The sequence below is a fragment of the Phoenix dactylifera genome, chromosome 2, assembly GCF_051530095.1.
Source record: "Phoenix dactylifera cultivar Ajwa chromosome 2, Ajwa_hap1_PhDact_Kaust_v1.1, whole genome shotgun sequence".
Classification (NCBI taxonomy): Eukaryota; Viridiplantae; Streptophyta; class Magnoliopsida; order Arecales; family Arecaceae; genus Phoenix; species Phoenix dactylifera.
This window is the reverse complement of record NC_143191.1, coordinates 25,637,418-25,651,381: the sequence shown is the minus strand read 5'-3', so window position 1 is coordinate 25,651,381 and position 13,964 is coordinate 25,637,418. Positions and strand designations below refer to the sequence as shown.

The 13,964-nt window shown below is 39.7% G+C and overlaps 1 protein-coding gene, 1 long non-coding RNA gene, 6 other non-coding genes and 1 pseudogene across 8 annotated transcripts; 2 read left to right on the top strand and 7 right to left on the bottom strand.

Moving 5' to 3' along the window:
* The first annotated feature begins 838 nt into the window (after positions 1 to 838).
* On the top strand, positions 839 to 4,645 carry LOC120105343 (putative disease resistance RPP13-like protein 3; annotated as a pseudogene).
* On the top strand, positions 4,642 to 7,274 carry LOC149768262 (zinc finger BED domain-containing protein RICESLEEPER 2-like). Its single transcript, XM_089928837.1, has 2 exons — positions 4,642 to 7,052; positions 7,142 to 7,274. The coding sequence occupies exons 1-2, from the start codon at positions 5,114 to 5,116 to the stop codon at positions 7,225 to 7,227; spliced, it is 2,025 nt and encodes a 674-aa protein (XP_089784963.1). The 5' UTR covers positions 4,642 to 5,113; the 3' UTR covers positions 7,228 to 7,274.
* Positions 7,275 to 9,984: 2,710 nt separating this feature from the next.
* LOC120108148 (small nucleolar RNA snoR109) lies at positions 9,985 to 10,079 on the bottom strand. The gene has a single exon (XR_005509636.1). It is a non-coding gene; the product is annotated as a small nucleolar RNA snoR109 (small nucleolar RNA).
* Positions 10,080 to 11,073: 994 nt separating this feature from the next.
* Positions 11,074 to 11,178, bottom strand: LOC120108149 (small nucleolar RNA snoR97). Its single transcript, XR_005509637.1, has one exon. It is a non-coding gene; the product is annotated as a small nucleolar RNA snoR97 (small nucleolar RNA).
* A 372-nt stretch (positions 11,179 to 11,550) lies between these two features.
* LOC113461256 (small nucleolar RNA Z278) lies at positions 11,551 to 11,665 on the bottom strand. The gene has a single exon (XR_005509634.1). It is a non-coding gene; the product is annotated as a small nucleolar RNA Z278 (small nucleolar RNA).
* A 133-nt stretch (positions 11,666 to 11,798) lies between these two features.
* On the bottom strand, positions 11,799 to 13,406 carry LOC148714629 (uncharacterized). The gene is made up of 2 exons (XR_016399200.1): positions 13,171 to 13,406; positions 11,799 to 13,041 (listed from the first exon to the last, which is right to left on the bottom strand). It is a non-coding gene; the product is annotated as an uncharacterized LOC148714629 (long non-coding RNA).
* Positions 11,954 to 12,068, bottom strand: LOC113461266 (small nucleolar RNA Z278). Its single transcript, XR_003383417.1, has one exon. It is a non-coding gene; the product is annotated as a small nucleolar RNA Z278 (small nucleolar RNA).
* On the bottom strand, positions 12,378 to 12,462 carry LOC120108150 (small nucleolar RNA U36a). The gene has a single exon (XR_005509638.1). It is a non-coding gene; the product is annotated as a small nucleolar RNA U36a (small nucleolar RNA).
* Positions 12,893 to 13,036, bottom strand: LOC120108152 (small nucleolar RNA snoR134). Its single transcript, XR_005509640.1, has one exon. It is a non-coding gene; the product is annotated as a small nucleolar RNA snoR134 (small nucleolar RNA).
* Positions 13,407 to 13,964: the final 558 nt, after the last annotated feature.

Here is a 13,964-nt window from a genome sequence, read left to right as displayed (position 1 = left end):
AAATAGCTTCTATTCCTTTCCTGTAACCTCTCCCATTTATTCCTGTGATCAAATAAAAGACACTTATCCTAGGAAACGAATCCATTCCTTCTACAGTACTTGAATAGCTTTTTTTTTTGTTTGTTTTTTTGCGGTATCCAAATGCTGCCTAAGCGAAGGTTCTTCCAGCACGGATTCCAAATGAACATGTTGATGGAAGAGTAAGCATGGAAATCTTTAAAAATAACAATATTTTTTCCAGTTAAATTAACGAAATTAATATCAAGCAATGTTTTAAAACCTATGGTGGGCCACAGCCCACCCACTGAACCCCACTAATATTTTTAGGTAGGGTCACATCAAAATTAATAACTATATTTCATACCAACTATTTTTAATCAATTTTTATTGTAACAGAAAGGTAATAAAAACCTTAATCCAATTTTTACATACCTAGAACAGCTTTAATATTTTAATAACTAAAACTTTTATATGTTTGGTATAAAAAATAAATTGATTATCAATACAATTACATACCTTTGTAACTTATAATTTTATAATCAAATGTTTCTAACAATTGGTGCTACACTTATGCATTGCAAAACTTTGTTAAACAATTTTTTGATCAAGATTATATAATTAACTGAAATAAATTAGATAAATTCAGATTAACTTTTATAATTATATAATTGTGATACAAATTGTTATCAAATAAACGTGCCAAGTTTTAAAAAAAATGAAGTAAGCACTTTTTATTATATATTGACATTGAAATTAATTATAGGGTCTGTTTTTATATTTGTTAATTTCATTTCTATTACTTTTAGATGTTTATGTACTTTATTAACGATGTTACAAGTCAATGGGTCAACCGCGGACCTAGCCACCAAATGGGTCAGTTCCGCAGCGGACTCACATCCACAGAAGATCACATGTCGCCTTGACAAATGGGTTGCAGGGGAGAGGTCAAAAAGATGGGGAAATCTTCGACTTTTGTGAACAACTTGACAAATGGATTGCAGGAGAGATGCATCTAATGCTATAGAAGTAATGATGGCTGGATGCCCTTCGAGCAAGCAGATCTTGCAAATCTAGATGTGCTTCTGAAGCTATGATCTCACTTCCACCTGGGAAGGAGAACTGAGATCAGAAATGGCTGAGGCTGTTGTTTCTGTTGTGGTGCGAAAACTCGGAGACTTCCTACTCCAAGAAGCCGAATTACTGTATCGAGTCCGTGATCAAGTTGAGCGGATAGAAGATGAATTGCGGGGAATTCAATGCTTCTTGAAGGACGCTGACAACAAACGGAAGGGGAACGATGAGAGTGTGAAGAATTGGGCGAGAGATGTCACAGATGTAGCTTACGACGCTGAGGATATCGTTGAAACATTTGTGCTCAAGATCGAGAGACGGCGGAGGCGGAGAGGCTTCGTGGGCCTTGTCATTACGTATGCCCTTATCTTCGGTGAATTAATAGCTTGCCATAGAATTGGCTTGGATATTTCAGAGATCAAGTCAAGGATCCTTGACATCTCCCATCGTAGAGATCGATATGGCATCGCCAATATAGGTGAAAGTGGGGGAGCAGGGGGGAGCCATGCAGATGAGAGTGTGCAATCCCAGCGGCGGATATTACCACATGTTGATGACTCAGATACTGCAGGTTTCGAGGATGATAGGAAAGCAATCGTAAAACAATTAAGATCCGAGAAATACACGGCGTTGCGTGATCTCGATAGTTGGAATTGGTGGTCAGGGCAAGACTACACTTGCTAAAAAGGTTTACAATACCGGCGAAATCAAGAGAAGCTTTGAGAAATATGCCTGGATATCAGTTTCTCAGGTCTATAGTGTGACAAAGATTTTGGAGAACATCATGAGGAAAATTATGGGAATTTCAGAGGAAGAACTGGATAGCATGGAAGAAGATGACTTGAAAGAGAAGCGGCATAAGTTCTTGAAAGACGAGATATCTGATCGTGATGGGTGATGGATGATATATGGAGTACAGAAGTATGGAAAAAAATTGTGCCAGATGCGAAGAACGGAAGCAGAATCATTTTCACTTCCCGTTCGATAGATGTTGCAAAATCTGCTGATCCAGATTCCCCACCCTATGAGTTAAGGGTTTTAGATGGACAGGAGAGCTGGGAACTCTTTCTTAGGAATGTTTTTCCAAATCAAGATGTTAAAACGAGCTGCCCTGAGAACTTGGAGATGTTGGGTCGAGAACTTGTGAAAAGATGTGGTGGTTTGCCTCTTGCTCTTGTTGTGCTTGGAGGCATGCTATCGAAAAAAGATAAAAATCCTATCGTATGGTCAAAAGTGAAGAAGAGTTTGAAATGGGAGGCAGACAAAGATGGCAACCAATGCTTAGATGTACTGGCTTTGAGCTATGAAGACCTACCTTACGACCTAAAATCATGCTGTCTCTATCTGGGTTATTTCCCTGAGGACTCAGAGATCAGAGCTTCTAAACTGATTAGGTTATGGACTGCAGAAGGCTTCATTCCGGCAAGAGAGAGGGAAACTTCAGAAGAAACAGCGGCAGATTACTTGGAAGAGTTAGTCCAGAGGTGCATGGTTCAAGTTGTGGAAAGGAAGTCTGATGGAGGTGTCAAGACCTTCCGAGTTCACGATCTCCTGCGTGAATTGTGCATATCGGAAGCAAAAGAGGCTCGATTTGCCGACGTTTATAGCACCGAAGATCAGACAACCTCAAGTGCTTCACGCCGTGTGGCTTTATTCCACTACAGTGCTGATCATGTACTGGCGTCTCTTAATTCTTCTTCTCAATTCCTGCGCACTCTCGTAGGCTTCAATTGGCCTGCAAGCACTGGCCCTGTAGACCTGAGGCTACACAGTCTGAAGTTACTGAGAGTGATTGATCTGGAAGGGGCGTCACTTCAGGAGATGCCCAAGGAAATCAAAAGCATAATCCATTTGCGATATTTGGGGCTGAGAAGGACCTGGGTGTCAGAGATTCCACCATCCATCGGAGATCTTTGCTATCTACAAACTCTTGATGTAACATGGACTTCCGTCAAGTCTTTGCCTGATGCATTTGGAAGATTCCTTCACTAAGGCATGTATCCTTTTACTGGGCTAATCCGATCCCGATCCCATTATAAAAGATCTGTAAAGATCTGTGCTGCAAAGAATCTGCTGACCTTGAAGGGAGCACGTGGTGGATTATGGATTGAGAAGCAACTGCCACAACTGACCAACTTTCGGAACCTCGAGATACTCAAAGTTTCAGATTTAGATGAAACGATGCTGTCCAATTCACTTAGGAACCTGAGTTCTCTAGTTTTATTCGCACTCGAAGGGAATCCGATCCCCACCGACATCATTCCAGCATTATCAGGACAAGAGCACCTTCATGTTTTGCGTCTAAATGGACGTATGTCAGAGGCCACAATTACCCAACAGCGATGAATTCCCTCATAACCTCACCAAGCTCACATTGCAGCGATCTCGTATAGAAGTGGACCCAATGGCAACGCTGGAGAAGCTGCAAAACCTTGAGTTCTTAGATTGGGGTTTCGAGCATACGCAGGGAAAGAGATGGTTTGCTCTGCAGGTGGATTCTTGCAGCTGAAACGGTTGCATCTCCACGGTCTGAGGGCACTGGAAAATTGGAGGGTGCAGGTAGGGCTGGAAGTGGGCTCGGGCCGGCCCGAAGCCCATCGGGTCGGGCCGCTCGCGGGCCGGGCTATGGGCTAGGGCCAATGCATTTCGGGCCGGGCTCGGGCTGAATAATTAAGCCCATTTCTATTTCGGGCCGGGCTCGGGTATCTCATTGGCCCGGCCCGGGCCCGACCCAAGCCCGGGCCCGAACGCGGCCCGTCCAAGCCCGAGCCCGTATCACTGATACGGTATCAGCAATTTGCCCTAAGCCCCTAAAGGAAAACCTAAAGGCTTGAAAGTTGAATCGCGACTCGCTCCGTCGGCCGTCGCTCGTCACCATTTTCGACCCGAGGGATTTGCAGAGGCGGCGCGGACGAGCGGTGGAGGCGACGAGGCGCGGCGCGTGGAGCGGTGCAGGCGACGAGGCGTGGTCCGCTCGTCCACTCTTCCATTTCTCCGGTCGTCATCGTCGTCGTCGTCGTCGTCGACCGTCCCGGCCACCCTATCGTCGGCGAAGCTAGATTTTGAGGTACGTTTTCTTCGTTTTGGCTGGGATCTTCTTCGTTTTGGTTGGGATCTTCTTCGTTTTGGTTGGGATTTGCCGAGGCGCAGAGTGGATGAGCGGCGGAGGCGTGGAGCTAGGGACCTAGGGTTTCTCCGCTTCCGGCTTCTCCTTGTCGGCTTCTCCTTCCGGTTTCTCCGCTTCCGGCTTCTCCTAATCTCCTTACACTACTGTTTGATGATTTCTCTTTATGCTTTATAATTATGCTCGGTAGCAGCCTAGCAGGGTTTTAGTTGTGACTTGTGAGCATCAAAGGAGTATGGTTTTTAACAAATTTTAAGGGACCTCAACCTGCCTCTTTCTTACAGATAAAAGTGGCCGCTGATCCCACTTGATTTTAAGTTAAATCAAGTTAAACGGCTTTTGGAGGCTTTGATTGGATAAATTTAATTTTGCTTTTTGGCAACTGGCTGAACTAATAATCTGTCTTTCCAGAGCAGCAGGGTTCTTGTTTTGGCACAGATCACAGTTTGAATTAGTTCTGGGCACTTTCCCATGCAAGACATTAATAGCATCAGTGCCAAAAATCTAGAGCATCATAAATTGATAATCTGATATATCTGTTGAGATGGTATGAACATATTGCGCGAGATATTCTGCTATGTCACCAAAAATATCAACTGAGATTGAACCGAAATATTGATGCCTATACTTTTTCATATTGGCAGATAATTTTTTAAAAAATAGTTCCTCAATTATTTTTTTAACATAAGTGCATGACAAGATAGTGATTTGTTATTATTTATTTGTTTATTTATTTATGGGTTCAATTTTCAAATGAGTTAGTAAATTTTTAGTTGAACTGGCAAGTTGATCATCTTTGTTATGTTATAGCAACTGGAAGTTTTCATGCTTTTAATTATGATGCCTGCTGAGGAGAATTGTTACAATAGTTGCAATTTGTGATATTTATTTTGTTATTTGGGCAGATTATTTTTACTAATGTCTCATTCTAAAGTGGGTGAAAATGAGACTGTTGAAGATTTAAGGAATGAGGATGATAGAAATGAAGATACTGCTGAAAATATTTGTGACAATTCTTCTAGAAAAAGATCTTGGGTATGGAATCACTTTATCGAGGAAAAAAATTCTGAAGGGTCAATAGCTAAGTGCAAATATTGTAAAAAAGTTTTAAGTGGGAGCACTAAAGGAGGAACGAGTCATCTAAAACGCCATCTTGAAAATGTTTGCAAGAAGTATCAAAAGAATTCGACTAATCAGCTGCTCTTACTACCAAGTTCAAAAGATCCGATAAAGTGTTTCAAATTTAATCAAGAAGAGAGTAGAAAAATTCTTGCAAAATTTATCATATGTGCTGAGCTTCCATTTCGTATTGTTGAGCACACTGTTTTTCTGGATTTTATGAGATCTCTTCAGCCATTATTCAAAATTATGGGTCGTAAGACTGTAAAACATGATTGTATGGCTTTGTATCAAGAAGAGAGGAAAAAATTGCATGATGTATTCAAGAACCTAAGTTCTCGAGTTAGTTTCACTACTGATATTTGGACATCAAATCAGAAAATCGGTTACATATCTGTCACAGCACATTATATTGATTCTGACTTTACTCTGCATAAGAAGATTATTAGTTTCAAGAAACTTCCATACCCTCACACCAGCTTTGCAATTGAAGATGCTGTAAAAAAATGTCTTGTTGAATGGGAATTGGATTATAAAATATGTGCTATTACTTTGGATAATTGCAGCACAAATGATGCTGTAATGAGAAGGCTCCGAGATCACTTTTGTTATTCAATGTTGTTTAGTGGGGAGTACAGTCATATTAGATGTTGTGCACATATATTAAATATTATGGTTCAGGATGGAATGAAAATCATTCATGAAGCTATTGAATGTATAAGAGAAATTGTTAGATATGTCTCTGCATCCCCATCTCGAATGCAAGCATTTAATGAAATTCTACAGCATATGAGACTTCCTGCTAGAAAAGGACTCACTTTGGATGTTCCTACAAGATGGAATTCTACTTATGAAATGTTGCATGATGCACTTGGTTATAAAGATGCTTTTATTAGATATGCAACTGAGCATTCATGTGTATGCCCCACCAATGATGAATGGAAAAAGGCTTCTATAATTCTTAAATTTTTAGAAGCCTTTCTTGATGCCACTAAAGTATTTTCTGGTTGTAAGTATCCCACATCCAATTTATACCTAAAAGAAGTTTGGGGAATTAGGGCTTTATTGATGGATGAAAGTATCGATACTGATGAAACAGTGAAGCAATTAACAAATGAGATGCTAAAGAAGTTTAACAAATATTGGTCTCAGTGCAATAATTTGTTGGTAATTGCTTCTATTTTGGATCCCAGATCAAAATTGATATTTGTAGAATTTTGTTATCAAAAGGCATTTGAGTTGGAGGAGTGCAAGAAAAAGATTGATGATATTCGTGCTTGTCTTTTTCAATTGTATCATGAGTATGTAGATGCAACAAGAATGCATCCCTCGATGAGTTCAAGTGAGCGAACATCTAATTTTGGTGGACAAGGTGATATAAGTTCAGTTTCTTCCAAAAAAAAATTTGGTATGGATTTTGCTCAATTTAGAAGTCAGAGTTCTTCAAAACGCCCTAAGAGATCCGAGTTGGATAGTTATTTGGATGATGATGTACTTCCTGATTTGGAGAATAAAGAGTTTGACATCTTGGCTTGGTGGAAGAGCAATGCAGCAGTCTATCCTATACTATCAAGAATGGCTCGAGATGTTCTAGCTATTCCAGTCTCCACTGTTTCATCTGAGTCAGCATTCAGCACTAGTGGTAGAGTTGTGGATCAGTATCGAAGCTCTTTGAGCCCTTCTACCGTAGAAGCCTTAGTGTGTACCCAAGATTGGCTTCGTGAACAATATGATGAAGGTTTATAAATCTTTTAAATTTATCTAATATTTTTATTTGCTTATTGTACTTATAATTTAAACATTTATGATTGATTTGTGTGTTAACAGTTGCAAATTGCTCGAGTTCTGTAACGTTGAATGTAGATGACGACACCCTGGACTCCTGGAGTGGGCAATTTGGGAGAACTGAATGACGATACCCTCATCAGATCTAGTTCATACCTAAAGTATCAAGTATGAAGTATGTTTGTTGATGGAGTATTTTTATGTGGATCATGGTTATTTGTTGCAAAATTTTATGAGAGTTGTATGTTTTTGAACTGCAGGCCTGAAGCTGACTTCAGGGGATTTCTCTATTACATGGATATGATGAATATATTATTGTGCAGGGAACAACGACTTCAGGCCGATGATTTTTTTTATCCTCCTGTTTTTGATGGAATCCTTTTGTTTGGTTTCAGTTGTATCGTTGCACTTGGTTGCATGGAATGAATTTTTTTGCAAGTTTTCTTCAAACCATCAGATGCTATTTTGTTAATGATCTGTCTGATTGCCTACTTGGTCCATCTTATATTTGATTTAAGTTGAATAGGTTGTTTGCTTGTCGACATTTTTGCTTGTATGTTTACAAGAGCAGCATATGCAATATTTTTGTTGAATAAGGTTCATCTTCTATGCTTTATTGTGCTTCTGTCTCTCTGTTTAAGGTGAAAGTCAATGTATACCAGAAAATCCTTGTTCATGTTCTGAGATTGTCCGGTTAGATTCAGAAACTCATACCTGTGCACATGAACTTTGTTGAGGAAATATCTCTTGGCAGAAAACATTAATGCAGAATAATGTATACAAAATAATGGCAAGGATGTTGCTGACGCTTTCCAGTCCCTAAAACTTCATTGCAAATCCTGCATGTAATTTTATGCAAAATATGCAGTGAGAGCTTGTACGGACTACCTAAGCATAAAGCATCTGATATTTTATATGCATTTGTATTTTGCCAATCACATTTTGTTTTCGTTTGGTAGGATTTAGAGCAGCTTTTAAACTACATTGGAGCTGAAAGTTTGGGACCAAGGCGTGTATTAGCTAACTTGAAGGAGCTTGTGAGGATCATCCAGTCTCAGGAATACATTGACATGTAATTAACTCCACTTGTATCAACGTGTTGAAGCAGCAGATAGATTTTGCCAAACCTTGGTGCAAATTTTAGTGAAGCACCTTTGACACAAACCAATTGAATACAATTTTCCAAAGATCTGTATACATATTACATTTTTTCGATGTAACATATTGTTGTTTCTACAACAATGAAAGCAATATTTCTAATGTCAAATTGCTACCAATAGGTTTGTCTAAATCTAACAAGTATTGGAAGTCAGATGGTTCACTTTGACTGACAGATGTTACTTCTTATCATTGCCTACATATTTGCTTATCTGGACTCTCTGGGATATCTGCTTTTAATTAAAGTATAATAATCACAAAGCCAATCAGTTGCTCACTTTTCTAATGAAACAAGAGAGGATATTTTAAGTTCTCTTTGTTCAAGAATAGCATGAACTTGTTTGCATGTCGTGCATGATTGCTGCTTCAAACAAAAAATGCTGTTAGTAATATAAGGAAGCAGGTGAGAATGAAACATCAGAAAAAGCCAGAAAACACAAAGGAGGATATGCTATGACCCAAACGGGCTGGCCGGGCTGGGGATCGGGCCGGGCTCGGAATCGGGCTGGCCCAAACGAGCTGGCCCAAACGGGCCGGCCCAGGTTAGGGCCCAACTGGGCCGGCCCAAATGGGTTCGGGCCGGGCCCGGGCCGGGCTCGGGCCGGGCTCGGGCCTTGTTCCTTAAAAATTTTTCGGGCCCCGGCCCGGCCCGACGCCCGAAAAAAAAATTCGGACCGGGCTTGGGTAGGGGTTTGGCCCGACTCGGCCCGGCCCACTTCCAGCCCTAGGTGCAGGAGGGGGCGATGCCTGGTATCAGTCACCTGTTTATTGCTGGCTGTAATGCACTGAAGATGATTCCACATGGACTAAGATATGTCACTACCCTTAAGAAGCTGGAGCTGCTGCATATGCCTGCTGCATTTAGTGACAGAGTTTGGGAAAATGATGGCGAGGATTGGGTTGCGATAAGCCATGTTCCCTCCATCATCATAAAATCATATCTGACTGCAATTGGTGGTTCCAGCCTCTTGAATTCTAGTTTTTGATTTCTTGATTTGTCATGAGATAGTATTCATGTGATTTTCTTGATAGCAGTAGATGCAATCTCATAGCAAATAAAATTGTTCCCTTTCCACTCGAAGCTTTGCGATGAAACAGTTGTCCTTTATATGCTATGAGATTGTCCTTTATGTTCAACGAGACAGTTGTCCTTTATATGCTATGAGATTGCTATGAGAAGCTTTCTGTTCAACGAACCACAAACTACCGTATGCAATGAGACAGTTGTCCTCCATGCGTGATGAAACAACCTATTAAAAAATCAAGATTTCTTCGGCGTGAAGTACATAGGGGACCAAAAAGTTTCATAGCAATACACAACCAAAAAAGTAATTAGAGAGATTAAACGATACAAACTAATAAATCAATATAAAAGTACAAATATTTCCTCAAAAAACAAATAGAGTAAAAATAAGAGCAAAAATATAATTGCCGATTATAGAGAACAGCATGGAATAATAGAGCGATAGATTAAAAGAAAATAAGACTCAGATGTAGGCATCGATGACACAATCTGCAGCAATTAAAAAGCAGCTTGCCTGGATAATGGCCGAGCTATCATCACTTTAAAAAATTGATAAAAACATTAAAAAATCAAAGAAAATGGATAGCTCTTGATGTGTGAGAAGGTCCTCTAAAAATGGCTAACACATGCACCATCTCCCTCTTCTACCCTCCTCACAAAAAATAAAAAAGAATAAAATAGGAAGCTACGTTTTACAACAGATTAATGTGGGAAGCTTGGTAAGCGGGTTGCCAACAATAAGGAGGACAAGCCGACCAGTTTTCTTCCCTCTTCCCTTGATTCATATAGCTACAGCCAGATCCGGCAACTTCAAGACCAGGGCAACCCAAAACCCCAACCTTGGTACATGTAGCGGAAATCCTAACCACCATTATAAAATCAACCACATAATATCAGGAGAATACGAAGAAAAACCCAAAAATCAAGAGGGAAAATAAGGGATAAACTCTATACTGTGAGAGAGAGAGAGAGAGAGAGAGAGAGATCATAGAGAACGAGACCAATAAAGCATACAACAAAACAATAAGGTTCACATATTCCATCAATGAGCTCCACCAAAAAAATGTAGAGAAACAAAAAAGCTGAAGTGTTGACATGTTAGTCCAATGATAACCTCAGAATGAAAAGATTTACTTAGACATGGGAACAATATAGAACCTCCAATATCAGCTATAGCCAAATAGAAGAAACATGTCCTATGATTAGTTAAACGCAAAATACAAGAAAGAATAATTGCTATATTTTTGTAACTCAAGAAGCAAAAAGATTAATTATCAAATATTATTGTTTCAAAACCTTATCAATCTTGGTAGCACCACAAATTATTGTAAATAAATTTTACATAGGAAGCAGCAAAATCCCAATTATTTGAAGATATTGAGTTTAAAATAATCTAAAAAGTTCCATATCAGTAAAAGACAGAATGCTGTGGAACATGTAGCCTAAGCTTTTACTTGGGTTCAATCATGATAAGATGCACATACACAATCCTCATATGTCTTGCAACTGTAGCTAGCTGATTGGGAAGGGATTGCACCTGTAATTTTCAACAATACTTGCATGGTTATTTCCATTGCATCTCAACCAAAATACTTAGATTGTAACATTGTAAAGAGCTGAATTATGATGCCCCATAGAGCCAATAATTGATGTCAGCATGTTACTTGCAGAACATTCTAACTTCTCAAGCCTCTTAAAGAATGGAAAAGTGTAATTCAACATACCACAGAATAAAGAAGAAGGATGACTATACAGCGGCTTATAACATGCAAGAACATATAAAAATATAAAATGTTCTGCTGCTGTTATTCAGCCCTAATCTCATATGATAAGAAAGGAAGCTGATGACCACACTCCATTTCTGAGTTCATCAGTTCCTACATGCCAATTGTGCAGTGTAGCAAGAGGATAGTTAAACTCAGATACATACACATGTAGGTACAAATAAATCAGGTAACATAATGTTGTAAAAAGGCTTAGGCCACAAAAGAGAATAGGGAAGGGAGACAACATAATTTAATTGCCATAATATTTTTTTCATTGTTTACCTAGTTGCTGTTTGAAATTACATTCATTACATGCAGACCAAGCTAAAACTTGAGTTGGGGATTTAGTTCTGGGTAAGTTGGGGATTCATTACATGTAGTGTGTTTGTATAAATAGTGTACATAAGAATTACAGACATAGCTAGCGAGTAGCATCACCAATAATTTCTTAACAGTGAAAGAAAAATCAAGAAAATTCAAAGGCTGAACATATAAATCTCTATGCCTCAGAAGTATCTGTTGATGTCATGTTAACTGCTGCCTCCCCAAGTAGGTTCTCCCTGCAAGCAGGGACTTGGTTCCACAACACATCCATTTTGCAGACAAATAATCATTGGCGGTGGCAAAAAGCTAAATGTTTTGTGTTTCACAAAAAAGGCTTACCATTCAACAACCAAATACTTATGTACAAGATATACACTTCAAAGTGAGTGTTTAAAAAGCAAAAAAGGCTAATGCTTCTACCATCACGTCCAGCTGAAATCACTCCTCAATATTTTTCATTAAAAAAAAACCGTACATTAAATACATAAAAGAAATAAGAGTTTAGAAACAGCCCGAACGTACTTTGTTAATCACTATAATTCATACATATCAAGATAACATCATGATCAAAAAAGAAACAATGCCTCAGAAAAGTCCACTGATGTCATTGAATGTAGGAGTTCCAAGTAGGTTCTCCCTGTAAAACAGGGACTTGAAGCTATTTACATCTCATAAACTTGGAGATATCATCATAGGCAGCTGGGAGAAAAACAACTATCAGAGACCGCTAAAGTTAGTTCAAATAAATGGATGTGAGAAAAACAAAAAAACAACCATCCTAGGTGAAAAACTAGAAAAAACAATGATAATCCAAAATGTACCGAAGCACAGAACAGCTTCCTCCATCGTTCTGAAGCAGAACTGGCGTTTTTGAAGCTGTCTAGATTTTCATCACAGACAATGCATCACGATGAGTCTAAAACAAATAGAAGAATAGAATACCGCATTATCCTAGCATTTAATTTTTTTCTAGAAAATTATAAGCAAATCCTGAAAAGATATGCATCAGCTCATGTCAAGGAAATCAACCATTCTTTTCATATGCTTCATGCACAATTATCAGAAGCGCTGGTAGGTTATATCCATTGCCAAGAGTAGAGCATTTTAAGTGAAAAATATAGTACCCCTCCAAAAAAAGGAAGACTCAATCCAATTTTTTCCCTCGTATCCTGATAGCAAAAATACCATCCCCAGCCAACTTAGACACTAGAGAAAATTATAGAGGCGACAAACAATATCCACTTGAAGGGAAAAAATAAAAAAGGGTTTCGGAACTCTCTTAGCTCATCGCGTGATATTGGCGAACAAATACAAATTTCCAAGCTTTTGATCGGCATCTAGTTGTGGCGAGAGATTTTAGAGGCAAAACCATGGAAAAAAGAGTAAGCCTCCACGTTCACCCCGCCGTTCTCGCTGTATGCCTCCATGACTAGGCTCATTGGGGAACGAAACCTCAAAAAGCTAAAGGTGTGGAGAGGCAAACGATAACAAACAGATGGAAAGAAACATCATAAAAAACTAAAGTTTAGCCGTTACATTGACACAGATCGGTCGTAGGAATTCGTGAACAGAACTGCAACACGGAACGGCGAATCCATCTGGCACGAGCATTGGGGCTTCCGTCGTCACGGAGTTCTTCAGCAAAGCCCGGGGTGCTTCGTGCAAGACTTCTACAAAGAATCAAGATCTAAAATCTCTCAAGTCCTAACATTAAGAATTACTTCCATTCTTAAATCCAATGCCTCGAGCACGAAAAAAAAAAAGAAAAGAAAAAGAAAGATTAAAGATGAAAACTTTACTCAAATCAGAAGCCCCGAATCGAGAAAATGGGTTGTTTAGAAGGAGAAAACGGCGGCCCGGCGGAACCCTAAGCCGGGGCAAAACCCTAGAACAAGAAGGGGAGGAGGTATAGGAGGCGAAGAAAAGGGGTGCGCTTTCCCCTATTTATAGGAGTATGAACAAACCCTGCACCAGGGTTTAAGGTTTAGGGTATACCTTATCAAGCTTATTGCATCGAACTAAGCATGATTTTTAGCGCCATATATATTTCAGCCACCATATCAAGGAAATATGCTAGTACACCAGAGACAATTTAGGCTCTATTTGGGAAGCTTTTGGAGGGCTAAAAAGCACTTTCTGGTCCTTCAAAAGTACTTTTGAATGAAAAAAGATGTTTGGTGAAAATTTCGAAAAACTATTTTAGTTTTTTCAGAAAATTGAAAACAGTTTTTTGAGAGAAGCTCCATTTTGGAGCTTTCCAAAAAATCTGTTTTCAGCCTTGTCAAGAAGCTATTTTTTTTGATCAAAATACTCTCATTTAAAAGTTTTTTTTCCTCCCAAAATACTCCATCCCCCCGCCTCATCCTCTCCCACCCATCCCCCTCCCTCCCCCTCCTCAATGCCAAAGTAATCCATCCTCTCCCTCTCCCCCGACGCCACCCCCGATGCCCTCCGCCTCTTCTCCCTCCTTCTCTGCCGCTCCCTCGGCTGCTTGAAGTCGAAGAGGCTATGGGAGTTGAGGGAAAGGACCGGCTCGCCCGATCCCTTCCAGGATCTTGAAGGGGTCGTGGATAAGGACACGCTTCGAAGCTGT